General features: G+C 39.3%; 2 protein-coding genes and 1 pseudogene across 3 annotated transcripts; 2 read left to right on the top strand and 1 right to left on the bottom strand.

The window, feature by feature from the left end:
• Window positions 1-510: 510 nt before the first annotated feature.
• Window positions 511-921, bottom strand: LOC148915055 (uncharacterized). Its single transcript, XM_089043395.1, has one exon. It carries the CDS (start codon window positions 919-921, stop codon window positions 511-513), a length of 411 nt encoding a protein of 136 aa, XP_088899521.1.
• A 1,745-nt stretch (window positions 922-2,666) lies between these two features.
• On the top strand, window positions 2,667-3,820 carry LOC148915054 (uncharacterized protein At2g29880-like; annotated as a pseudogene).
• Window positions 3,821-17,886: 14,066 nt separating this feature from the next.
• Window positions 17,887-22,999, top strand: VAR3 (zinc finger (Ran-binding) family protein). 2 transcript variants are annotated; one of them, XM_089042352.1, is made up of 5 exons: window positions 17,887-18,446; window positions 18,544-18,661; window positions 20,527-20,810; window positions 21,018-21,092; window positions 21,185-22,999. In XM_089042352.1, the coding sequence occupies exons 1-5, from the start codon at window positions 17,977-17,979 to the stop codon at window positions 22,806-22,808; spliced, it is 2,571 nt and encodes an 856-aa protein (XP_088898478.1). In that variant the 5' UTR covers window positions 17,887-17,976; the 3' UTR covers window positions 22,809-22,999. The 2 variants fall into 2 exon arrangements, with proteins under 2 accessions (XP_088898478.1, XP_008240577.2); XM_008242355.3 differs by having other exon boundaries at window positions 17,888-18,446; window positions 20,994-21,092.
• Window positions 23,000-27,997: the final 4,998 nt, after the last annotated feature.

Genomic DNA, 27,997 nt, shown 5'->3' with positions numbered 1-27,997 from the left:
AGCCAGCCAAAATGGTAGATGATGTTCTTCCAAACAAATCTCTCCACGTCGGCATTTTTAGTAGAAGACAAAGCTTCAGCCTTGATACATTTAGTAAAGTAGTCTTGGCAAGCGTCGGCGGCATGGGATCCACTAAGTCAATGGCTCATTGCATGAATGGCCACGAGCTGTTCTATGGATGGTACACTTTAACAGAGGAACCGTCTTATATCGTTGGCATCGATTACATCTTTTGACATACTCAATGGAGACAAGTCTCATTGTAGGTCAAAAGTAGCCTATGCTTAGAGCTTTCAGAGTGAATGACCTGCCCCCAAAATGGTTGTCACACTAGCCATCGTGGATTTTCATGAAGCACTTCAAGAGTTTACGAGTACTTGATGCAGGTGAGATGATGACCGGAATATGACCTTCGAACAAGCTTGTTGTCCTTCATATAGTATCTTGCAGTTTTCAACTTGATTTTTCTGGTGTCAGGACTATGAAGAATCCATTTCAAAGGAAATTCTGTCATGATGATGATTCAGTGAGCTTGGAAACTACAAGGGACAAAATGATCCTCTCCATTTTCGGATAGTGAGTCTCTGCATCAATGAGGGCCTTTGACGTGTAGAATACCAGATGTTGTGCGCTCAGCTCTTCTTGGATGAGAGTTGAGTTCACTACTAAGTTGGACACTGCCAAGTAGATGAACAAATCTTCACATGGTATGGGTTTTAAGAGCATGAGAGGTGAAGTGAGGTAGGTCTTCAAGTTTTGAAAAGCTACATTGCCTTTTTCATCCCACTTGTCTCTTTGTCCTTTCTTCAAGACTTTGAAGAACGGCCTGCACTTGTCAGTGGATCTCGAAAGGAATCGATTGAGAACTGCTGCTCTACCCGTTAGACTTTGTATCTCCTTCTTTATGGTAGGCGACTTCATGTTAAGGATGACCTTGATTTGATTGGGATGTGCTTCAATGCCTATTTGGGTGACTAAGGGCCTGTTCGTTTATGTTTTAAAGGCCCGTTTTTGTTTTTTAAAAAAGTAAACAGAGCAAAACATGTTCGGTAAATAAAAATAGAAAACATCAAAAACGTTTTCATAAAATGAGTTGGACTTCACGTTTTTCTACAAAACAGAAAAAGATGTTTTGTTCTCCCGTAAAACAAACGCCAAAACAGATCGCTCAATCTCTCTCTCAATTTCTCTCCCTATCGTAATCGTTCCTCTCCTCCTCGCCACCCTTCTCTTCTTTCCCCCTTTCTTGACCACTCTTCTCTCGCTTGGCCTACTCTCTTTGGCAATAGTCTCTCTTCCCCTCTTCACCACTAAGGCATTTTGTTCTCGTCTGATTGCTCCATCACCACAGACCTACAACCGCTGCTCTTGGAAGATCTTTAATTTTCTATATTTTTCCTCTTTCTCTAGCTCTGGGTATTTTGTGCCTTTAGATCTAGGGTTTTTTGTTCATGGCTGTTCTAAAAATAAAAGTTGTATTCTGTAAATTAGGTTTCTTATACATCTAAAAATTACAGGGAAGAATAAGAAGAAGAAGAAGAAGAGTGACGCATACCTCACATTAACTGAGGTAATTCCTCGTTTTTCTTCTCATTGGTGCTTCATTATTTATTTGGGCAATTTAGCTTTATAATTTTCTCAATTGGGTTCCTTGTTGTGCTTAATTTGGGATCTTTGATAATGATTTTCATAGTTTTGAGTTGGGTTTTGTATATGGTGGGCAAACCCACGAGTTGAAATAATGAAATTATGGCATAATAATTTTTTTTGCAAAGGAAGCAAACTCACGAGTTGATATAATGAAATTATGGCATGATAATTGCTTTAAAAAATCGCATGATAATGGATACCAAAGCCCTTGGCTTTATGCCATTATTAATGGAGGTATATCTTGTAGTGTATTTTTTTGGGATCTTTGATAATGATTTTCATAGTTTTGAGTTGGGTTTTGTATATGGTGGTCTGTTATTCAGTTTACTTTTGGAAGGAGCTGAAGCGAGAACAGAGCGAAGAACAACGACAAAAACCTCACATTGACTGAGGTAATTCCTCTGTTTTCTTCTCTTTGGTGTTTATTATTCATTTGGGCAATTTAGCTTTGTAATGTTCTTAAATGGGTTCTTTTTTGTGCTTAATTTTGGGATCTTTGATAATGGTTTTCAAAATTTTGAGTTGGATTTTGTAATTGCTCATACCTGTAATTGAAATCAGAATAGTGATAAAAGAGGAACTTTTATATGCACTTTTGTGTTTTGTGTTTGTGTATGTGTGAGAGAGAGAAATAGAGCATAATTGAACCAAATTAATGGCCACAAAATATAGCCTAACAATCAATAGACTAATCCCATAAACCAATAATAATTGGCTAGTTCATGTTCCCTATACTCCATGCCAAGTCACCAAACTCAATTGAGTGGAAACATCATTCACAATTTGATTTAAGGATAGGTAACACCAAAATGTTCATATTTTTTATGCAAAAAATGTACCACTGGAGCAAGGACAATATATGTTTTCATATTGAATTTTTCTTTGTATTTATTTATTTAAAGGATATGCTTTCTTATTCGTAAATATGTGATTCATATATGTGGTGATGATATGTGCGATGTTCTTAAATGCAATAAATTATTGGATTGTCTTAATTGTTTTTTCTTTACAAGAATATGGCTCCTAAGAATGTTGATGGTGAGGAAAAAGTACAATGGCCTTCCAAACATGAAGAGTTTTTTATACATATATTGCATGATCATGTGAAGAAGGGTGACTTGCAAGCATCAACCTTTAAAACGAAAGTTTGGTCTGAAATAAGCGAGGAGTTGTTAGCAAAATGTGGAAAAAAATGCACTGTTGTTAAGCACAACTTAAGTCTAAGTTTAATAGGTTGCGAATTGCACATCGTGAGTTCTCGGACCTAATTGAGCATACTGGATTTGGGTGGGATCCTAATGCTAACACACTCACAGCCCAGAGGATGTTTGGGCTAGTTACATTAAGGTATACCAAGCCTTTATTTAAGTTTTTTTTTTCACTTCACTTCACATACTTAAGTGAATTGCTTATGATGTCTGAGTATAATATTTGTCATGGTTTGTAGAGTAAGCCAAGAGCAAAGCAATATCGTACTCAAGGTTTAGTGCACTATCAGCTTTTAGGGGAGATATTCAACACCACTACTGCAAACCGTCACTATGCGATGCCTCTAATCAACTTCCTCCTAACTCAGATGAGGAGCGTGAGTTAGAGAACAATTTCCTTAACACTGGTGTTCATATTGATGTTGACTTGGATGATGATGGTTTTAACCTAGAAACTGATCATGGTAAAGGAAAAAGAAAGAGTGTAATCACTACCCCACCGAAAGGCTGCTCAAAGAAATGGGATAAAATGGAATCCTATTTGGAGGTTTGCAGTGAAGTTATCACTCAAAGATTGCAAACAATTCAAAAGGAAAAGAGTGTTGAGGCATCTAGCACCTCCAAGGAGATGTATTCTATTGAAGAATGCATTGGAATTGTTGAAGAAATGGGAGATATTGATAATGACACATTCAACAAGATGCTAGAAAAAATTGTGCTTATTGAATGGAGAAAAATATTTGTTACAATGTCGGATGCTAGGAGGAGATCTTGGTTAGCTAGTCTTTAGGAATACTAGTATGATTGTGGTTTCTCTTTAGTTGAGATTATGAATTTCTTTTATATGTTTTTTAGTTTATGAATTTCTTTTATATGTTATGGATTATGTGTTATTTGAGTTTATGGATTATGTGTTATTTGAGTTTATGAATATCTTTGATATGTTATTATATTAATGGATAGTCCTTGTGTTCTTTTATATTTGAATAGTATGGTTGTGGATATGTTATTATTGTTTCAATGTTAGTGATGGTTACTTCATTTGAATATTTGAAGGTATCAGACATGTCTACTAGTAATGGAGACAATAACTCTGATAGTGATTCAGATATGGAAGAACTTGAAGAAATGGCACATCATATGCTAATATGTATGAATATTTATGAATATTGGCAATCATATGTTGATAGGACTCCTTGCCATAATTCAGTTTTATCGGGGCATGAATATGTTCAAGAGTCGTTAAATGGAAATCCGGATAGAATTTATGACTCATTTCGCATGGACAAACATGTATTTTTAAGGTTATGTCAAACCCTTGAGACTTTAGATCTTTTACACCATGATAGACATGTGGGTATTCAAGAAGCAGTTGGTATTTTCTTATTTATAGTTTCTCATAGTATTCGTATGTGAGTTGCGGCTGAGCGTTTTCAACGATCTAAAGACACAATTCACAGACAATTTAAGCGTGTGTTGACAGCATTATGTGGATTATCACCACGTATTATACGCCCAAGTAGTAGAGGGGAAACACCGCCCGAAATCTTGAATAGCCCAAAGTATTATCCTTATTTTGAGGTGAGGAAATATTTTGTTTTATTTTGCAATTGATCACATGATACTATATATATCATTTAGTTATTTTTATTATTTAACATAGTAACTTTTCAATATATTGTAGAAGTGTATTGGTGCAATTGACGGGACACATGTTGCTGCTTGGGCACCAGACAAAAACAAACCTCATACCGTGGTAGAAAGGTTCTTATTACTCAAAATGTTATGTGCGCATGCTCTTTCGATATGATGTTCACATTTGTTTACACCGGATGGGAAGGGACTGCAAATGATTCTAGAGTGTTCACAGATGCAGTGTTGAGGCCAGAGAATGAATTTCCTTTTCCAGAGGAAGGTATGAATAAATATAAAAAATTAAATTGAATTTATTACTAACATTATTATCACATTCAAATAACGAATTAATTAACAGGATATTACTATGTTGTGGATGCTGGGTATACAAATATGCCTGGATTCTTGGCACCTTACCGAGGTGAGAGATATCATTTGCGTGATTATAGGGGACCGCGTCGAGCACCAAGAGGTCCTATAGAATTATTCAATTATAGGCATTCTTCATTACGTAATATAATTGAGCGGTGTTTTGGTGTGTTGAAAGCTCGTTTTCCAATTTTGAAATTGATGCCCAATTATCCTCCACGTAGGCAACGACGTATCCCCATTGCATGTTGTGTGTTACATAATTTTATCCGAAGAGAAGCACGTCGTGATAGGTTGTTCGAAGAGTTTCAAGTAGAAGACATCATTGTTGAGGGTGAAGATATGGCTACACCAAATTTAGATATGTCTCCGGAAAATATTGCACAAATGACCAACATTAGAGATAAGATTGCACAAGATTTGTGGCGTGATTTCACCCAAGGCTCCTTGATTATATTATTGTAATTTTTAATTTTTATTATTAATAATTTTTTTCTTGTGTGTCAATGAACAAGTTTTTGTAATATTTGGTCTAGAAGCCAATGAATGTTTCAATCGACTAATTTAAACTAAGCCAAATGCATAGATATATCACTTTTTCTTAAATCTAACTTAATCCAAGCTCTTTAATTTTAGTAAAATAGATCAAACGAGAAAAACATGTTTGGTGTGCATAATAAAAAAGGTGTTGGACTAATTACATACATAAATGTGTGAAAATGTTAGTTTAAAAAATAAAATAAAATCCTCTTACCGAACGCATATTCACTATTTTTTGTCATTTTCACAAATTACTTCGCTGACGCCACGCTTTTGTTCTTTGAAAACAGTTTTTAACTAAGCTACCAGACGCGCTTTTGTTCTCTCGAAAATTTCATTTTCTCGCTTTCATTCTATGAAAACATTCTCAAAATGCTCTCTCAAAACGTTACCAGACGGGCCCTAAGTATCCCAAAAATCAGCCAGATGAGACTCTAAACATGCACTTGCTCGGGTTCAACTTCATGTGGTACTTTCAAAGGAGGCTGAAGGCTTCGGCAAGATTCTTGATGTGATCTGCTGGGCCGGGGAACTTTGACTAGCATGTCATCTATGTCGATCTCCATAGTCTTATAGATCTGCTCCTTGAAATTCTTGTTCACGAGCCTCTGGTACTTTGCTCTAGCGTTCTTTAGCCCTAAGGGTATGACTTTGTAGCTGTTGAAGAAAAATGTGATCCTCCCAACATAATTTCACCACCACTAATTAATTAATGGGGTTTTATTATTTTAGGTTCAACCCATTCAAGACGTAGTGTCTCTTAATTACAATCCCTTGCTTCAAGGGAACACCCTTTGATTCCATCATGAAAAAACAGAGCGCGTGTCTTTGGTTTTGCAGATGCCCCTAAGTTGAACCTCAGGATACCTACGTCTCCCCTACAAGAATCAAGCCACTCGTAGTTCAAAGAATTGCAATGAATAAATGACTCATTGCGAGGGAAATTTAATTTGAATTGTATTGAGAAATGTTTGAGTGAATTTAGCTCAATAAATCAGGGATTCGACATGGAATTGTGTTTGGGGGCCAAATTTGGTTAAGAATAAATCAGGGATTTTATTCGGATTCAAGATTTGGAAATTAATAGGTAAGGGTGGTCCACTAATTAAGAATTTTTGTTTTGGAGATTTGAAATTAATCTCACTGAAATTTGCATGGGTAGATGACCCATGAAAAATTGGATGATTTTGTACCATTTTTCTTGTTGTCAATGTCCAAGAAAAATAATGAGCAATTTTGATTAACCCACTAATTTTTCTAAAATTGACATTTGCACTTGGGAAAGTGTTTTGGCGAATTTGCTTGGGATTTAGATTTGATTGCAGTTGCGTCTATTGGGATGTCAGACTGCTTACGTACCCTTGACAAGATCAAACCGACGTAGTTCCTAAAAGATTGTTTTATTTGCGTGGTTTTGTACCACTCGGTGATTTTGTACCACTTGGGGTTTTGGCGTGGTTTTGTACCACCTGGGATTTGGCGTGGTTTTGTACCACTTGAGATTTGATGTGGTTTTGTACCACTTGACTTCTCATTGGGAATTAATGGGACTTTTTATTTGAGCCCATTAATCCATAACTTGTGAATTTGAGACTTTCTACCAATTGTTCATCAATTGAATTTTTTTTAAGGGCAATTCCATTGAACTTGAGTCCTGTAATGGAATGAGCCCGTTGTATTTGGGGTTGTCTAGTCTTGAGATATGAGATGAGTCCATTGTGTTTTGATATCCATTTTGATATGAGACTGTTAGATTTTAAACTTGCACTTGATAGCCCAATATCTTGATAGGCATATCATGAAAATATAATTTTTGGCTCCAGTCCCTCTCCAAGTGAAGTTCTTTTTGGATTGGAACCCCCTGAGGCATCAAGGAAGAATTCCTTCTCTTATTCTGGTTTTCACGAGGTAGCACTTCCATGCATGATCCCCTAGGTCCTGATCACTGCTTGCTGCACACAAGAGAAACAATAGACAATTGTTTTCTTCTTTGTTCGTCAAACCAATTGGTTGGTGGGTTGTTGTTGCAGCGATGTAATTTTCTGTCATGAAGTTGATGATTTTTCTATTACAGATGTTTTTAATTTGATCAAGACACCCAAGGAGTTTTCTCCTTTGCTTTAATTGTTATTTTATCTTCAACAAAGCAAAACATCCCCATAAACTTGGGATGGTGCTTTTACTCGAAATAATTAGGGTTTAAAACTGATATATTATTTTTCTCTCAAGGAGGAATATATATACTGCATACAAAGTGGTTACAAATGAGAAATATGTACAAAATCTCCTAATTCTACTCAAATTAGATAATTACAATAAAATAGAAATTCTATTCCTAATAGGAACAAATTCTATTCCTAATAGGAATGTTGACTCACGCCAACACTCCCCCTCAAGTTGGTGCATAGATATCGGTAATGCCCAACTTTTCAAGTGAGTCTTCAAATCGGCGTTTGGACACGGCATGGGTCAACATATCTGCAAGCTGCTCTGAAGAAGGCACAAAAGGTATATAAATTAACTTATGCTCCAGCTTCTTCTTAATGAAATGCCGATCAACTTCCACATGCTTAGTTTGATCACGTTGCACCGGATTGTTAGCAATTTCAAATGCAGACTGATTATCACAGTGGAGCTTTGTAGCAAGCATTCGGTCTAAAACCAATTTAAGCAAGTAACCACCTCAACCACAGATTTCACAAACCCTTGGGTAATCCTCCGCATCTCGCACTCTTGAGGACCGAGACACAACGTTTTGCTTCTTGCTACGCCACGTAACTAGGTTACCACCAACAAAGGTGAAGTAACTTGAGTAGAACGTCTATCTGTAATATTCCCTGCATAATCTGCGTCAGTGTAACCTTCTAGATCCAAGTGACCATTTTTCTTAAATAATAAACCTCTCCTAGGAGCAAACTTTAAATAACTCAGAATACGCATCACAGCAACCATATGATCCTCACTAGGTGAATGCATAAATTGGCTAGCAACGCTTACAGCATAGGCAATATCAGGGCATGTCAATGATAAATAAATCAATCTCTCAACTAACCTTTAGTATCTTTCTCTGTTAGTTGGGACTTGATCCACATAAACACCAAATTTATGATTCTCAACAATAGGCGTATCAACTGGTTTACAGTCAAGCATTCTGGTATATGCTAGCAGGTCCATGACATACTTCCTTTGTGAAAGAAATAAGCCATGTTTAGATCGAGTGACTTCCACTCCTAGAAAATATTTCAGACTGCCCAAATCTTTCATCTCAAATTCAGATGCTAAATGTTTCTGCAGTTCCTCGATTTCTACAATATCATCACCAGTCACAATCATATCATCAACATAAATAATCAACAAAGTCACCTTACCATCCCTATGTTTAATGAATAGAGTATGATCAGTATTGGCCTGTCGATAACCAAACTTCTTCATAGCTGTGGTAAATCTGCCAAACTATGCCCGAGGAGACTGCTTTAACCCGTATAGTGCCTTTTTCAATTTGCACACGTTCCGCGTTTCACCGGTAACCCTATACCCTAGTGGAAGACTCATGTACACTTCTTCTTCTAGTTCACCATGTAAGAATGCTTTTTTACATCAAATTGCCTCAGGGTCCAATCCAAGTTTACTGCTAAGGACAACAAAATTCTGACAGTATTCATCTTAGCCACAGGTGCAAAAGTATCATGATAATCAACTCCATATGTCTAAGTGAACCATTTAGCTACTAATCTTGCCTTGTACCTCTCCACAGTACCATTTGCATTATATTTAAATGTAAACACTCATCTGCATCCTACAGGCTTTTCCCTTTGGTAGATCAACAATGTCCCATGTATTATTTTTTTGCAACGCCTCCATTTCAATATTCATGGCTTCAGCCCACTTTGGATCATTAAATGCCTCCTCAACATGGGTTGCAATTTTAATATTATCCATTCTGGTCACAAACGCTTGCACTCAGGAGATAACCTGTGATCAGACACATAATGGGCAATAGCATATCTCGCTTTGCCTTTTGGTGAGTAATAATTAGGTGGAACCCCACGATTCCGTCTCCAGGCCGTAGAAACATAAGAATTATCAGAAGTATGAATAGAAGCACTTACCTCAGGAATATCCAGGGGAGCTTGATCGGGTACTATTAGAGAAGCTTCGTGGGGGGCAATCGATTTAGTGACAGTGAGTGACATCGCCTTAAAATAGCAGGTGTTCAAATTAGTGTAGCGATTCACCATAGCAGTGTTCAAGAGTTCTGGTCGGTCTTTCCTTTGTATCAAACTATCCAATACTATCTAGCCAGTTATGTCCTTCACTATTAGTCTCCCCCTGAAGGACATGCTCGAGTGTATTAGAGAAGAACATTTCATCCTCAACAAAGGTAACGTCCATAGAGACATATAGACATCGGGTTGCAGGATGATAGCATCGGTAACCTTTATGATGAGGAGAGAAACCAGAAAGACACAACGGAGAGCACATGGGTCCAGCTTATTGCTCTGATTTTGATGGAGGTGAACATAGACGACACAACCAAACACCTTTGGAGACAGAGTCAACATAGAAGAGGCAGAGATATGATAGGTCAGTACCTACATAGGAGTTTGGAAATCCAAAACTCATGAAGGTAGACGATTCAAGAGATAGACTGCAAAGGTAACAGCATCCATCCAGGACCACTTTTGAACTGACGCACAAGCAGCAGAGCACGGGCAGCAGCAAGGATCTGCCCATTTTTACGTTCAGCAACCCCATTCTGTTGTGGTGTTTGAGGGCAAGTAGTTTCATGGAGTACACCTTAGTGTGAAAAAAATGGGATAATGCCGAATTAACAAATTCTCCACCGTTATTAGATTGAAAAACCTTGATAGGGAGCATAAATTGAGTCTGAATCATCTGATAAAAACGCTGAAAAATTTCGACCACATCACTTTTATTTTTCATCCCATATAACCACATCATACGAGTGCAATCATCCACAAATAACACAAACCAACGAACTCCCAAGGCTGTAGAAACTGGGGAAGGTCCCCAAACATCAGAATGAACTAAATCAAATGGCATAAGCCGTTTATTACAACTTGGAGGGTAGGATACCTGATGACTCTTAGCTAAAATACAAGTCTGACATTGGAAATTAGACTCGTTGACACCATTAAATAATGCAGGAAACAAGCGTTGTAACTATCCAAATGAGGCATGACCAAATCGGTAATGTAGCAACCAAATCCAGCGATGCTGAGAAGTTTCGGCTTTACCAACACGAAGAACCCGACTAGTTGTCACATCATCCACATAATAAAGCCCCCCTTTTTTAGTACCATGACCAAAGATCTCCCGAGTTTGGATATCCTGTAGTAAGAAAAAAGACGAATACATCAGTACAACATAATTTAACTACTCAAGAACTTGCAGTGATAATAAATTACTAGACAAAGATGGAACCAAGAATACTTTGTCCAATGCTAAAGCAGTGTCAAGAGTATAGAACCAGCCCCGTGACAGAGAAGCAGATTATTAGCAAATGTAACATGATCACGATGAGGCGGAAAAGTAGTAGAGAATAAAATGAATTATACGCATATGGTCAGAGTTCTCAATCAATAATCCAACTCAGATCTCGGGTATCATGGGCATGGAAAGCCTTGCCAAAGTTACCTAGAGGCGGAGGTGTTGGAGTGCTTGAGATGGTGGTCAAAGTCGAAGGAGGAGTAGCAAGAAGGTGGTCACCATGTATGGGGCAACAACACATGAGCTTTGCTATCCAGCTTGTTCCTTTAAACTCCTTTGCTCCTTCTCCCAACTGTACCCTATGTAATTCCTAGCAGTGTCGATGGTATGTCTCTTTCACCACAAGGATCACACTTTAGTTTGTTTTTTTTTCTGCAATAAAGGCTACAGGAATAATGTAAGAGCCAAACCTCAGACGCTAAGAAACCAAAGAAGTGTTTTTGAAAGCAAACATAATAAAGAGCCCCCAATCTTGGTGCCGGATCTCGAGCATAGTAATCTGGCGTTGAGCCTCTCGACGAACCATAAAAAATACATTTTTGATACTTGGAACTTTATCACTCGTAGAATATCACTTCGGACCTTGTCATAAGTATCGTCAAGGCCAGCCAAAAAATCATACACACGATCCGCCATAGCAAAGCATGAAAAGTCTTCATATCATGAACACACTTCATCTAAAAAGGACGTCTCTTGTCCAATCTCAAGCTAGATTGCCTTAAGTTCGCAAAACAGTAGAGATAGGACGACCTCTTGCTTGAGACGGTAGCCCGCACCGCATTTCATAGAGTCGAGATATGTCGAGCCATCATAAAACATCGATTAACAACATCCCAAATTTCCTTAGCAGTAGTTAGAGTATGAAACATATTCAACAAACTGGGTTCCATAGTTCGCAGCATCCAACTTTTCACAACAGCATCAGCAATTTTCCACTTCCCAATCAGGTAACCCAATTTGCCTTGTGTAGTAGCACGGAGTTCGATCATCGAAGCCCATATCTCATAGTTGGATCCATTCAATTTGAATCCCATAGGTAGGTTGGTGGACGATTCGGTATGAACCGTCACAATAGGAGTAGAAGAAGAAGAGTCGATGACATCTGACATGGTGATAGATAGCAGCGGCAGCAAAAGATTAGGTGACGATGATGATAGTAAGGGATATAAGACAGCACATGCTTAGGTGTATAGGCTAGGTGCAGCGGAAATAGGTATTTTTAGGATTGGGGTTTTGATGTTGTAAAGACGGATCGGAACCCGCTCTGATACCAACTCAAAATAATTAGGGTTTAAAACTGATATATTATTCTTCTCTCAAGGAGGAATATATATACTACATACAGAGTGGTTACAAATAGGAAATATGTACAAAATCTCCTAATTCTACTCAAATTAGATAATTACAATAAAATAGAAATTATATTCCTAATAGGAACAAATTCTATTCCTAATAGGAACGTTGACTCACGCCAACACTTTTCTCAAAGCAAAACCTTTCTTTCTTTTTTAATCTGCATATCGCTGATCTCCATGTAGTGAGCTTTAATCAAAGACAAACAAAATTGTCTCATTGTCGTGGGAAAGCTTGGAAGTTCTTCTTGGGAAATTACATGAATTACCTGCCTTTGATTCTTTTCGCTTCATTTTTTTTTTTTTGTCCATCTCATGACGAACATCATTGAATGATTTTGGCTATTATGGTGCAACAGTAAGAGGAATCCAGAGAATTCTAGGATTTCCTCTATGTCTTTTGAAAAGAGAGGTGCACCAGTTTTCATTTTATTTTTTTGATGGTTTGCCCACCATGACAAACAATCCTCACGAATTGCTGTTGAATTGGAGGTTGGACACATCTTTGAAAGCATTTTATCGTACCTGTAGTCTTGAGCAAACCAGAAAACTGTGCCATGAAATTGAGATTTTACCTTGAGATGGCTCTTGCTTTCTGAAGTGTGCTTGCTGTCTTCATTTTTTTTTCCATAGGCATGGCTCTTCTGTAGGCCATGAGCCTTGAGGAGTTCGAGATTGAGTGAACTATCACTCATTGGCCTTAGTGTTTGAAACAAACACTCTCAATACAACCCTTGCATCAAAAGAACTTTTATTCCTTTTAAACACATGTTGGATGAATTATTATTGTCATCATTCACTTTTAATAAATTTCCAAGCAGGCAGCCATCCCCTTTTTTTTCTTGTACCTTATTGATTTATTTAATAAAAATTATCATTTCAATAGTAGCAATATATGCATTTTTCAATTATGACAGAAGTCTTCACTTTTATTGTCCTGATGCATCATGATTTGATTGTAGTCGGAGTAAGCCTCAATGAATCTTAGGAGTTGATTGTTAGAAGTTGAATCTACGAGCTGATCAATTCTTGGTAGGGGAAAGTTGTTTTCTGGGCACACCTTGTTATGGTCGGTAGTCCATACATACTCTCCAGTTGCCTTGGTCTTTCTTTGCCACTAGAACAACATTGGCCAGCCACTCTGAGTAGGAGACTTCTTCAATGAAGTTAGCAGCTAGGAGCTTGTCAATCTCAACTTCAATGATGTCAACTGGCTCAAGAGCAAAGTTACATCTCTTCTGCCCTATTGGTCACTGGTTGGTTGACATGAAGGCGGTGATGAGATGATCTATATATCGATGCCTAACATGTCATTTTTCTTAAGGAAGGCTATAAACTCCATCTTCTCTTTTGGGCTTAGGCGCGAGCTGATCCGAGCTTTTCAATTTGGCTTATCATGATCAAGAGGTTAAGCTTGACGCCCTCCTCAGCTTCCATCCTTCTTCAGGAAGACCTCCGAACGATATAGGGATACTAGATCTACTGGATGCTATTGAGGAATGGCTATTTACTTTCCCTTCTCGGGTCTCGCCGACGCCAGAACGAGATCCGCTTCATTCCTTGCTTGTTTTGCTCCCTTCAGATCTGCTTGATTTACAGGGACGAACTACGCTTGCTTGCTTTTCTTTAGCCCTTAAGCTAAGCATTTTCTCGCCATTGTCTAATAGTTGTTGATCTGGCCAACACCGCCCCTAGGATTGGGTAGCGATTTTTTGGTGCGTGGTGGAAGTGATGACGTTCATCTTGTCAATCTATGGTCTGCCCAGGATGCCATTATAAGGGGAAACTTTGTCGATGATCATGAATGTTTGAGCGTTGATCACTAGTAGGGAGTAAACATCGAGCTTTATCGTTCCCATAGTGATCGTGGTTACTCTATTGAAACCACTCAATGACTTGGCTGACCTATTGATCTTGGCCTTAATTCCTATCTGTTGGACCATCGAAAGTTGTAGGATATTGGCTACACTACCCTCGTCTACATGAATTCGTTTGATCATGCCTTGCGCAATTTGGATGCTTATGACGAAAGCATCATTGTGCAATAGATCAACCCCGATCAAATCTTTCTTCTGGAAGATGATCACGAAATCGTCTTCAATTGCTAGGTAGTTGGTTAAGACTTGGGAGATAACATCGACTTGTTTAATCTTCCTATTCTTTTCCTTGTTGTTCACTCCAAATTCCTTGGAGTCAGCCAGGATTATGTTGATCCTTATGACCTTCTGTAGGGGCTCCTTAATGGCAGAGGGATACTAGATCTACTGGATGGCCTTCTTTGCCATAAACTCTGTGCAATGGCCTTCTTTTACAAGCTCTTCGAGGTACATCTTCCAAGATCGATAGTTAGCTGTGTCATGCCCATGTGTTCCATGAAAAACGCAATACTTGTTGGCACTTCTTTTGTCATGATCTCTATTCAAAGCTGGTGGTCTCCTCAGCCAGGGCTTGTCTTTCACTTGAGCCAAGATTTGATGTATTGGGATAGTGAACTTTGTATAGCCTTCATCTCCTGGTGCACCACCTTGGGATGGTGCCTTGCGCTTTCCTCCACAATTCTTATTGCTAGGTTTATCACCTCTCCTGACCTGTCTCTTTGGATGATTGGTCTACTTGCTCAACATACTTCTTTGCGAAGATTCAATCGTCGTCCTAGAGTGCATAGCGTTATGCGATCGCAAAGACCTCTATCAGTGTTTGGCTGGGGAGCAATAGTTAGCTCGCGATACAGGTCATCACATCCCACAATGTTGGCTTTCTCCGTCTTGAACCTTTTGATGTAGTCTCGGAGGGACTCGTCATGCTTCTTGCATAGGTTGAGCAGGTAGTAGAGTTCTTTTTCATCGTCCGATAAGAAGTGTACTCCATGGTGAAGACGAAAGCTAGCTCCTTAAAGCTACTGATCGATCCAGGTGGCAGGGTATTATACTAATCCTAGACTGCTCCTTGTAAATTCATTGCAAACACCTTGCACATCATCGCATCTTCAGCCTTATAAAGAATCATAACACTTTTGAAGTGCTTCAGATTACTCTCGAGATCGGAATCCCCTTTGAAGTGTGTAAAGAAGTCGTTGAGAATCACCTTAGTGGAGTCGCATGCTCGATCTCAGTGGTGAATGGGGAGGAGTTCACTTAGTCCACCTCCTTAGGCAGAGCATCTTCGAAATCTCCTCCAATCTTCAAGTCTCGAAGTTGGTCATTCACGAACTTCTCGAATCTTACTCCTATATGACGTGTTGTTCATGTTAGTGTCCTCCATGATGTAGGTGTCGTTTGTTTACCTCTTCATTATCTCTACGAAGCAAATCTCCTCGACTATCCTGCCTGCATGGAGGGTTGGTGGACTAAGCTTGCGATGGAACCTATGTAGTTTGTCATCGTGAGTTGGCTTCTTGGGACCGAGCAAGTGGGCCTATTTCTTCCCGTACTTCGTGGGGATGACCGTGAGACTGATCTTCTCGGGGGCCTAGTCTTGCAAGAATGCTTCTTTATGGGCCCGTGCAAGCATAAATATCAAATCATAGGCCCAACCTCTCGTGCACATTGATCCTTAGACTTAATCTCGATCGAAGACTAGACTTACTTTAGGTGGGACTTGTGGATGCTTGCAACATGCCAATTGGCTGAGCACACTCTTGTCCTTCTCATTGTTTGCTTGCTCCTGCTCGACCTACATCGACCTTCTCAACCACCCGCGGTGTGTTCGCTCACATTCTCTTCGCCTTATGGTCCAAGGCCAAGGTCTTGGACCAAGTCAATCTGGTTAAGGAGCTATCCAACCAAGTTGTTTTGGTCGTCTACTCTTTGAGTTAGCTCGTCAACTATAACATTGAGGTCTACTTGACTTCATGGATAAGGATGAGAGAATTGTGTGGAGCCCAATTGCATACGAGCTAGGATTTCGTTGGAGGTGTGGGCAAGAACATACGTCAAGCGTGGAGGCAAATGAGGGAATGAATGATGTTGCTCCAAGATGAGGCCTAAGTTGGTGGCAGCATCGAGATGGGAGGATCTGCCATGCATCACGGTGGCATTAAGGAAGCCATGATTGGAGGTCGCAGTACCATGTATCGAGGCCCTGCGTTATGGTGGAGCGCTGACCTAGTCGTGAAATCGTGAGGGAAGTGGTTGCCGGAGCTAGCCGCTCCCTGCTGCAAGGCAAGCCGGGCCTTGAGGTGGCTTTGTTGTTGGCGCCGAATACAGCTCTTAACCGCAATGCCTCGAGGGATGATAAAGGGCAGCAAATAGAATCGGTGGTATCCATCTGGCCGTGGTATTAGGCCACGACCTTAGCTGCGTAAAGCGGCGGTGCCTCAAAGCCGTGACGCCTTGGTGACCTAAGGTCGTCGTGGATTGGGCTGTTGCAATGCCCACTTTAGTTCGCGTGCTTCCAACCATGGTTGTTTGAAAGGCTTTGGTTGAGCAATGAAAATGAGGAAACGAATTCCTTTTATTCCAGAGCATGCATTTAGTATAACTCGTGCTCTCAATGAAAGCACCAAAATATTTCAGCAAAATTCCTCACGGGGAATATTTGCTAGTTGATTCCTCGGCCATCGATCTTTCTTCTCTCTCTTCTTCAATCCCTGTGAAATAAATAGGAGTAAATAGATCACACATGGGGGGTGTTGGCCAAAGGTCATCCAATGCCTAAGTTAGTTCAATTGGATCTTAAAAAAGATAAGACAATAGCTAAAATAGATGAAGTTTTCTCTCACAAAGAGAGTCGGGTGGCCTTAGTCATGTGTGGTGGCACTTAGCTGTGTGGGAGAGAGGAGAGAGAGAGTGGCAGCAAGAAAAGGGTTTTTTGGGTGAGAAAGAGTTACCTTGAATGTCTTGTATAGCCATATATTTATAGGCTCCTTGTGTGCTAGGGTTTGAAGAATAATCCTTTTTTTGTTAGGATTATTTATACCCATAAATTGGAGATTCGAATTAATCAAAGAGATTTTATGGAAATCTCATCCTTAATTTGGGGAGATATTTCTATATTAAATTAAAGATAATTTTCCTAATTAAATAAAATTTAATTAGGGTAATCAATTGACCTAAAGAATATTAATTTTCCACATGTCACCCATCTATTAGTTGCTAAAATATGTGTTCCCACATGTCGTTAGATTAATCCAATGGTCTTTATTAAAGAGGTCCTTACATTACTTCATTTATAGGTCCTTAGGTGAACGAGACTAATTTTCATAATACTTGTAAAGGAAATTACGTTATATCCTATGCATTTATTACGAGACTAATATAAAAAGAGATATATATGTTTTTATATTTTACTTATGGAATATGTTTTGCATTTGTTAAAGATTGTTTTGGAGAAGTGTGCATCACATAGAAGTTCCTTAATGTTTTGATGAGGGAAAAATACCAACCATGATAATATGTCAATAAAATGCCAAGGTGCATCATGGGCATCTAACAACCACAACTAGTTACATATCCCATGATTCGGTGAAAAGTCTTGCAAAGTCTCTAGGGGACCAAGCTAGTTCCAGCATCTGCGGCTCATTACATATGGCCCTTGACTATCTCAACAAAGCAGGGATTGGACAAACTAGACAAAATTAAATTATAAATAAGATTTAAATTTACCCCTAAAATTCGGTAGAAATTCCTGCAACCACATTTCCATCCCCAAACTCTTAAGTAGGGTTTATCAACTCCGCTCAACTGCCAAGTCCCACGCTCTTCCACTTCTAAATGGGTGGCGCCAGCAACAGGTTCTTCACCCTCCTCTCCACCACCACCTCCACCACTCATCCTTTCCCCCTCCACCGCTTCCCATCTCTCCTCCTCCGCCTCTCTCGCCGCTCCAAACCCGCACTCTTCCCTTCTTCCTCCCTCTCTTTCCTTTCTCACTCTCATTCCCTCTCTTCTCACTCCTCCTCTTCCTCTTTCCCTCTCCCTCTCAGTCCCTCTCGCCATTTCTATTCCCACTCCCACTCCTCCGTTTCCGCTGCCTACCCTTCTTCTGCCGAGTCCTCCCCTTTCCCGGCCCTGCACCCCTGGCCCGAGTGGTCTCATCTCTTCAACTCAGTCTCAGCCTCCGGTTATGATGGAACCAACGGCCAGGATGAGTTCACCGAGGCTGCCCGGGATTTGCCCGAGGACTTTATGCGGGCTGCAAGTGTTTTCTTGGCGTTTGCGAGGGCACGAGCTGGCCTTTTGAGGTATGCTTTGTGTCTTATGTTTCCTTTCTCATTGAGCAATATTTGGGATTTCTACTGATGGGCTCATATGGTTTTTTTCCTTTTTTCTTTGCTGCAGGTTGCTTTCGAGGCAAGATTTGGAGGTTGTTGTGGAGAATGGAACTCCGTTTCTGTTCCGGAATGGCGATGATTCTGCAAGAAGAATGAGATTGTTTCTCAGCCAAGGCGATACCCATGTGAGTTTCTACTGTTGTTGTGATTTGTACCGTTTGGCGAAACCAATTGCTTTTACTTGGAAATGCTCCTGACTTTTAAGTTCTGATATAATGCAATGGTTTGTTAAGATACTGATTTAATCAGATAGAGCAAACTCAGAGCGAAGGAACTTCAGTAGACTCACATAGTTAAACAAACTGTAATGCTACGGAAATCAAAATTAAATTACCGTTTTTATGATTTTTGACGTTAGCAAAAATTCAGTACTGTGTGAATTGGATTCCTCAGCATATAATTTTCACTGAGTTGGGCAGTATGCAAAACTACCAGAGGTAGCTAATGTTCTCTGGGTAGGTTTATCTTTGTGTTTTGTTTGTTTGATGAGTATCTGTGCTAGGTATAATGTAGAGAGGAGAATTTAGAAAACAAAACAAAAGTGTCAAGGTGGTATACGAAATATTTAACAGACTCCCGCTGAATTTGGCATTTTTAAAGTTCTCTTCTATTACATTTTGGTTGTCTCTGACCAGTGTAGTTTTCTATTGTCTACCTCGTGTATCTTGGCTGGGATGCCTTAGAATTTTTCCGTTCAACTTTACTTTTCAATAAATTTAGGATTGTTTTTAGGAACAAAGTCGGTATTGGTAGATCTCTTTGATTCGTAGAGCAATGCCAATGGTGCTTTTACATTTTATGATTTTTTTTTTACTATTACTAAACTGGCCAAATGAATCTTGTCACAATCTTTCATCAAGGGAATCTCAATTAGGGACAGTCAATATTGGGAATGTAAATTTGGAGATTTCCTGTACAAAGAGTCAATACGTGGGGTGTAGAATTTAAAATGAGTGATTCTCCCTGATCAGATGGCAACCTTATGGTCACTCCTGCCCTGGGTGGATTTGAGGATGTAGACAAAGCTATTTCTATATCTGTCTGCCAGTATAATCTATTGGTCCGAGAACTATGAAGAGAATATAGTTTGACCTTTTGTTCTGTTTGTATTAACCACGAAATAAGACTATCAATGGTGACATATTGGAGATGAATAACTTATCCAAGCTAGAACAGCCGTTTGAGAGCCCCAAATTATTTTTCTTAGTACTCATGGACTCCAACCACAAGCCAGCTCCAGCAAATGTACATAATGCAGTTGGATTTGGAAACTTCAGAAGAAAGGTTGAACCCATATCACATGCTTACTAGCACCAACAAAAATAAAGGATTTACAATAAAGGACTTTTCATAAAAAACAAGAATAAAGGACTTACAATAATCCACAAAAGTTGCAATCAAACCTGAATTTGAAATAAAACTATAAAGATATGATTAATTCGTTTTTAATTTTGCTTTTCCTTGAGCATCTCATTTATGTTTGTTTTAGTATGTGATATGTGTCAGTGTTTAATGTTTTGATTTGGACTGCACTTAAAATTTTAAAACTCATTGGACCTTATCTAAAATCTCTATTTCTAATCTACAAATAAGTTAAACCTAAAATCCATGTTTTTGGGAGGTTGCTTTTCCAAAGGGTCGAATAATGTAAGTGGAGTAAAGGAAGCTTAATGAATCTGGAAATTATGATCCGTTTCAAAAAATTCAGTTGAAAATTATTGAGGACTTAAAAAAAAAATTCAAACGGTATCTCTCACACTTTTCCCATTAAATCCCAAAATCAATTTAAATTTTATTTTTGATTTGCTATAAATATACTAAGAATTCTGTGGCCTGTGGTTTATCTCAATTTTTACCAATACGACGTTCTGCATGATTTAGGTATTTCTAATTCCTGGGTTTTATATTAAATATATTTTCATAAGTACATTTGAGTTACGTGTTACTAACCCAGTCTATTTTCATGCTCTAATTGCGTTCCAAATTATAGGCCTTGGACATTGATAAAGCACAAACGGTTGATTTGATGAGATTTCTATTGAGTTATGCTAGCAATCCCCTTTTTTCTTCAGAGAAAAACAATATCTACAATAGCGAAATTTTGGAATCATCTGTCCGTACTCTGCTGGGTGAAATGTCCAAGCTCTGTTATAGTGCTCCAGAGTCGAACTCTATTGGGCCAGTGCAGGGTCATTCCCTTGATAACTATGGAGAACCTATTAGGCCTTTTGGAAAGACTATTGAAATGAAACGGGGTGACTGGATTTGCCAGAGGTAGAGCCCTTCTTTTGGATATCATCAATTATTATGTTGGATTATTTTCTATCTAAGTATTTTTGTATGAAATGATTAGGGCTTTGTTATTGTATATTCGACATTGTTCCTATTTTTTCTTCTCTTTTTTACTGTAATGTGTATTATTCATTCTTTTGATGGACTAATGTCTATAATGAGCAGGTGTAATTTCATGAACTTTGCAAGGAACATGAAATGCCTTGAGTGCGAGGAAGCACGGCCAAAGAGACAGCTGACTGGCGGGGAGTGGGAGTGTCCTCAGTGAGCATTGCTTGTTTATTACATTTCTCCTCTGGTGTTTGGATAATTTTATTTTCTTGATTAATTGATGATAAAAATAACTTCTTTCTCAGATGTGATTTTTTTAATTATGGGAGAAACACAGTATGTTTGAGGTGTGATTGCAAGCGCCCTGGAGAGGTCTCCCTTCGTTCCAGCAAAACTAGTTTAAGTATAGGATATGACAATGTGGGTGATAAAAATAAAGCTGATATCGATAGCAGGCTGGCTGCCAATGAAGAGAAGGCACAGCGGTGGTTTAGTAAGATTTCTCAGCTAGACAGTAGTTCAGACATGAACAGTGTTGTATCTGATGAAGATTTTCCTGAAATAATGCCATTGAGAAAAGGTGTAAATAGATTTGTTGTGAGCACCAGGAAGACACCATTAGAGAGGAGGCTGGCCAATGCTCAATACCGAAAAAACTTGGATAATGATAGTTATCATGAAGGCAAGGATTTCCAAACTGGGAGTGGAAATAAGTCACTTGGTACTACAGCCAACCAGACTTTAAATGAAATTCTTGGCCGTGCATCTATTTCTGAATCAAATAGTACAAGTACCAATCCTGGACAATTTGTGCCATTACCTGCAGACACATTTTCTAAGCCTGAGAACTCGAGTATGGAAGAGAGTGGGAATTTCCCGAGAAACAAAAATGAATCTGGTAAATCAGAGGACGGTATGCAGAGGTCTGAGAAGCCTCCGAAACAGGCTGGCAGTAGGGATGAAGAAAGTGACCAAGCTGATAAATCTGAGAGATGGTTTAAGCGGGTTGCAGAGTTGCATGATGTTACTGATCTGGCAAGTGCAATATCAGATGAGGACTTTCCTGAAATTATGCCGATGCGTAAAGGAGAGAATCGATTTGTTGTGATTAAGAAGAAAGATCGTTCTTTAACTTCTCCATCATACAAGAGGCGTACATCTACTGAACAAGGTAGCAATGCCAATTACGTTCCCTTCGTCCCTTTCCCACCTGACTACTTTGCGAAAAACAACAACATGCAGACAGATGGGACAGATTTGACTAACAAGACTGTTCATGAAACAACTCCAACTATGATCCAAGATAACCCTCCAGACAAGTTGGTTGATCCTGGACCTGGGAAGCTGAATTCTAGTCATGTTCAGCAGATGGAAAATGAGAAAAGCAGCATGGCAAGCTGGAATCCAGGATCTTCAGGAGAAAATCTCGTAGACAATAAGACTGGTTTAATGACTGATTCTGTTTATGGGCCCCCAATCGGTGGAAATTCTGCCCTGCATTTTGCTAGTTCTAGCACTAACAACATGGACAGATTGAACAGTGGATCTTCTGGGAAACCGAATTCTAACCAGACAGCAAGTTTGACAGGGAATTCGCCCCAAGAGTCCAATGAACAGAACGTTAGACAGAGCTGGACTGGGAAAAGCTTGGAGGGATCAGCAGTGAAGGAACCAGATCCTTTAGATATGTCAGAGGAGGCAAAAGCAGAGAGATGGTTCAAGCGTGTTGCCCAGATTAAAGACATCTCAGAGCTGAGTCAGATTCCCGATGAAGATTTCCCGTCAATAATGCCAATGCGTAAAGGGGTGAATAGGTTTGTTGTTAGCAAGAGGAAAACGCCTTTAGAGAGGAGGCTGACATCTCCACAGTACAGAAAAAATCTTCCAATTGTGAGCTCTGATCCAGCGAAGAAAAATGATAGTGACTGAGGAATCACAAGAAATATTCGACTTTGTTGTTTTGGAAGATGAGATAATTAATTTTCTGTTTTCACGATAAGATGTTATTTTTCCCTCATTGTATTCGTCATAACTTGCTCTTGAGAAACATTGGCTGTATTCTCAATAGTGTACAGGAGATATACGTTTCAGTTATTGGCAAATACTTCACGTTGTTACTAGCCCATGGGACCAACAGTGTGTACCGGAAGCCCAATAGACCACATTGTAGACTATTTCTCTCTCTCCAGAATGCAAAGATCATATATAGGGTTAATCGTTTCATTAGTCCCCAACTGGACCGGATTTGCATTTGAGTACCTCAATTTTCAAAATGATACTTGTAGTCTTTTAACTTAAATTTCGTTTGGACAACTAGTCCCACGTCACTTCACAATTTTTTCGTTAAATTTAAGAGTAGATAGGTCTTTTCAAAGTTGGTTTTAAGGGACAAAAAGACTTTTACTCTTTTAGATTTAAGTTAATCGCTTTATTAGTCCCCAACTTAGACCGGATTTGCATTTGAGTACCTCAATTTCCAAAATGGTACTTGTGGTCCTTTAACTTTAGTTTCGTTTAGACAACTAGTCCCACCGCTATTTCACAATTTTTCGTTAAATTTAAGGGTAGATGGGTCTTTTCAGGTTGATATGCAAGGGGACTATGAACCACACCAAGAAACACACCACGGATATAACCCAATCATCCGCCGTAGTCGTGGATCCAAGAAAGGTGTTGAACGAAGTCTTGGGGTGGTTCTGGTGGAGCCAGAGTACGGCCGTGTCGAAATTTGTGTCACAAAAACAGATAGAGTCGACGCTGAAGATGAGCTTGAAGGTGGTAAGGGGATTGTGGGACCAAGCCAAGGGAAGAAGTTTCTTCAGATATTTAAGGCATGGTGGATTAGTATACCTCCAAGGTCTATTTCAGAGGGAAGGCAAGTTGTAGAATGAGGATAATAAAACCATCTGAAAAGACCCATCTACCTTAAATTTAACGAAAAAATTGACAAAAGTAACAGTGGGACTAGTTGTCCAAACGAAACTAAAGTTAAAGGACCATAGGTACCATTTTGGAAATTGAGGTACTCAAATGCAAATTCGGTCCAAGTTGGGGGACTAATAAAACGATTAACCCAAGGAGGATAATAAAACCAACTGAAAAGACCCATCTACCCTTAAATTTAACAAAAAAATTGGCAGAAGTAACGGTGGAACTAGTTGTCCAAACAAAACTAAAGTTAAAGGACCACAAGTACCGTTTTGGAAATTGAGGTACTCAAATACAAATTCGGTCCAAGTTAGGGGACTAATAAAACGATTAACCCATCATATATATATATATATATATATATATATAGGCAAAAAGTCATTTTTGGTCCATGTAGTTTACCATTGAGGTCCTTGTGATTTTAATTGGGTTACTTTTGCCTTTGTGGTTTTCGATTTGAAGCAATTCGAGGACAATTTCAATACCCTATCAAATAGGGATGTTCTTGAGCAGAAATGCATCGGGAAATGGGTAACGGCTAATCTCCTTGCAACCATCCTTGTTATCTGATTTCAATTTTCCTAAGCTCTCATAAATTTGACTCACCTTTATATTATGGGTTATTTACTCAAATGGTCTTCAAACTTATACCAAGTTGTATTTTGGTCCTTCAACTAAATTATTCGCTCAAATGGTCCATCAACTCTCTGTTATTCGGCAAATTGGTCCACCATTACATTCTACTAAAATTATTGTTACATATGAGGGCAAATTGACCATTTTGCACTCTCTCTCTCTCTCTCTCTCTGAGGCAAAGTTGAATGAATATTTGGGCCAAGTCATATTTCTTTCACCAAAACCATACGCCGTTGAAGTTAGGAGGGCCAAATGTCTTTGGCTCTACTGACATCCCTTTCCCCAAAAGCATTGGTTGGGGTGAGATCTTGTTTGGGTGTTTCCGTAGCTTAGAAACAAGAAAAAGAAAATACAAAAATAATCAGATGTTTGGATTAAGCCATAAGTGGTGGAAGGAGGAGGGGTCCATTGGCAAATGGGAAAGAGAGAAAAAGAGGTTGTGAGGGAATAGGGAAGAAGAAATGGGGGAAAAGTGGGTGTTGGGTTTGGGTTTGAGGATTTTTTTCTCTTTTTCTTCAATTTTTTCTAATTTTGTATTAATTTTAACCCTATTTTTGGTTTTAAATTATGTAAAGTCATATTTATCCTAAATTTGGTTAAATCTAACAGAAAATTTGATGGTGGGACCAATTTGCCAAATAATAAAGAGTTGAAGGACCATTTGAGCGAATAATTTAGTTGAGGGATCAAAATGCAGGTCATGTATAAGTTTGAGGACCATTTGAGTAAATAACCCTTATATTATTGTTTCTTCAGCATATAGCCTCAAACTCACCAACCAAACCATGTAAGACGTAAGGAGAGCCGTGGGAAAAATACACAAAACCTAGGGTTGAGCCTAGGCTTGCTTGGTACCGTCGCTCTTCAGTCGTCCTCGATCTACTCCTCTCTCAATTTTAGCTCCTGTGCATGCGTCGTGCGTCAGGTCCTCTTTCCTCTGCTAGTTGAACTAGTTTTCGTTGGTTTTGTATGACGAGAACTTTTACGGCTAGGGTTTGTTGTATGTGTTTGCTCTGATCTCGTCCGCTTTTAATGGCGGTCACCAACTCTTCCTCTCTTTCTGCATCTCGTCTGGCTGGTTTTGGTTTGTGATTGTGTTGTTTAGCTCGAAGCTTTAGGGTGTGATGGCTACGGTTCCGACTTTCCCTACCCTAGAATCGCCGCCTCGAGTTTGGTTTCCATCAGTGGCGTCTGCACGTGGGTCTCTTCTTTGCGATTGTGGGTGTTATCATGGTCTTATTATTCCAGCTGTCATGTCTACATCGAATCGCGATCAGGATGTGGCCGTTGACAATATTGAGCACTCGTTTGGGAGTCGCTTGGTTCTTACATCAAGAGAATATGCTGGGGTGGTTATTGGTTTTTCGGTTGTCTCTGATAGTTTTATTGGGTATACCTTTTCGCATATATGGAAAGGTAATAAGGATGTCTTAATCAAGGAAATAGATTCTAACAGGTTTTGTGTGTTCTTCGTTAGTGCTCGAGATCATAAAAGGGTCCTTGACATGGAACCCTGGGTGTATTGGCGTTCGTTGATTTTGCTGGCGGAAATTCTAGATGATGGTAGTATGCATTCTATGCCTTTGGCCCATTTGGGTACAGTTACATAGTGTACGTGGCTTTCGTATGATAGTAGCCTTTGCTTAGGACATTGGTGTCATATTAGGGGATGTTCTTTGGGTAGATAACGTAGATGGTTCTGATTGTGTGGGTCACTTTATTCGCATCCATTTTCGATTTGATGTCACCCTTTCCCTCATTCGTCAGACCTAAGTTACTTTTACAGAGGTGGGGAAAATTGGTGGAGTTCAAATACGAGTACCTTTTTGAATATTGCTTTGTGTGGGGGAGAATTGGCCATTCTACTCAAGTGTGTATCAAGTAATATGAAACCACCCAAGGGCCTCTCAATTCGAGTTTACGTGCTCAGATTACCTATGTTTTTGCTGTCTTGGAAGGTGATACAAACTTATGGGGCAAAAACCTATTGGCACTATGGCATGCCGCTCCTTGGCACTTTCCTCTTCTTACACAAGTAATGGTAATTCTCCACGCCATGAGGGTTTTTGGAACAAGGATGGGTCGGGTGATTGGGATAGTCTTGGTAATCGATCTTGTGGATCTAGTTCCCCATATAAGAATGATGATTCTGTCTCCTCTCCCACTCGATAACACGCTGTCACCAAGTATTAAAGGCTATAGAGTCTCTACGTAAACAGACTGGACTATCTGAAGACAGAGTTCGTTCCCCACCACCACCTTTACTGATCCTGTATGCGTCAGAGTTAGGGATCCTCCCCATGGATATTCCCCAAAGAGAGGTCAATTTATAGGAAACCCTTGCAACTTTGGGTGCTCATTCTGTCTTATGAGTGGAAGTCATGACTCCTAAACCCTTGGATACTTCTAAGGATATTATGGGCCCAGCTCTATTTGACCTTTTTGATCTCATGCCCATTATCCAGCTTGTTAAGGGTCTACAGAAGAAGAAGGCTTGTCGTACACCCAAAAAAGGGGAGAAGGGTTCAAAGAGTGTGCCCATCAAAAATAATGTGAAGCGTAAGCCTCCTGAGGATGTGGCTACAGGTAGTGATGTAATGGTTCGTGGTATGGATTCAAATGGTAGTACAAGATTTTGTAGTGGCACCTATTTTGATAAGGCCAAGGAGACCGGTATTGTGGTGTCTCCTGGGGGCCCACCTTAGTGCACATAAGGAGTATTCTTGGGCTTGGCATCCGATTTAATGCTCACACTGCCTTTCTTTTGGTTAATGGACGGCCGGGTTTTGTTTTGTGTGGTGCCTCTCTCTTTCTTTTGCCTCTTTGCATGCTTCTCAATTTTTGTGCTACCCCACGGACTATGGTTCTTTCATAGGAGTTTTCCTTTGATAGTGTTAGGATGCAGTGATATGCTCTCTAAGGGGTTTTTCTTTGTTCGATCTCTTGTTTTGTCACTACTACAAAAAAGGAAAACCACGACGGGAATTCACCGTCGTGTATTCTGTTTTCAAATGGTCGTGGAATCCACCGACATCTTTTCCATAATAAAACCACGACGGTGAATAACCGTCGTTGTTAAAACAAAAACGCCATCAAAAATAAAACCGACCTTTGTGCTGCAAAAAGACATAAAAACAAGTCGAGGATAGGAATAGACGACCAACTCTAACAAAAACAACGTCGGTAAAAGGAAACAGATGACAAATATAAATACGACGTCTTTACAATCATAATAGACGACGTTATTGACACCTACTACGTCACAACATTTCCCACAACCGTCGTAAAATAAATTTTCCACTTCGATTTTTTTATGAATTATGACGTGGAAATAGATGTCGTCATTACTTACGACGCATATATTTACATAGACGACATTGAATTTATAAATAACGTCGGTTCCAAATAAATGAGAGCCGTATTACAGAATTATACGTCATATTTTGAAAATAAACGACGTGAAAAAAGATGGTGTCATTAATTACGACATAGTAATTTATAATGACGACGTTGTAGTCTATATACAACGTCTTCACCATTAAAAAGACTGTCGT

Source organism: Prunus mume, linkage group LG8 (genome assembly GCF_029339155.1).
Source record: "Prunus mume cultivar Tortuosa linkage group LG8, ASM2933915v1, whole genome shotgun sequence".
In the NCBI taxonomy this organism is placed as follows: domain Eukaryota; kingdom Viridiplantae; phylum Streptophyta; class Magnoliopsida; order Rosales; family Rosaceae; genus Prunus; species Prunus mume.
Note: the sequence above shows the minus strand (reverse complement) of the source record. Positions and strands in the feature narration are given on the sequence as shown.

Coding starts and splice junctions, on each gene's coding strand:
- LOC148915055 (XM_089043395.1), bottom strand. CDS start 921: ATGAAGTCGCCTACCATAAAGAAGGAGATACAAAGTCTAACGGGTAGA.
- VAR3 (XM_008242355.3), top strand. CDS start 17,977: ATGGGTGGCGCCAGCAACAGGTTCTTCACCCTCCTCTCCACCACCACC. Junction 18,662..20,526: donor TCAGCCAAGGCGATACCCAT/GTGAGTTTCTAC, acceptor TCCAAATTATAG/GCCTTGGACATTGATAAAGC. Junction 20,811..20,993: donor GGTGACTGGATTTGCCAGAG/GTAGAGCCCTTC, acceptor TATAATGAGCAG/GTGTAATTTCATGAACTTTG.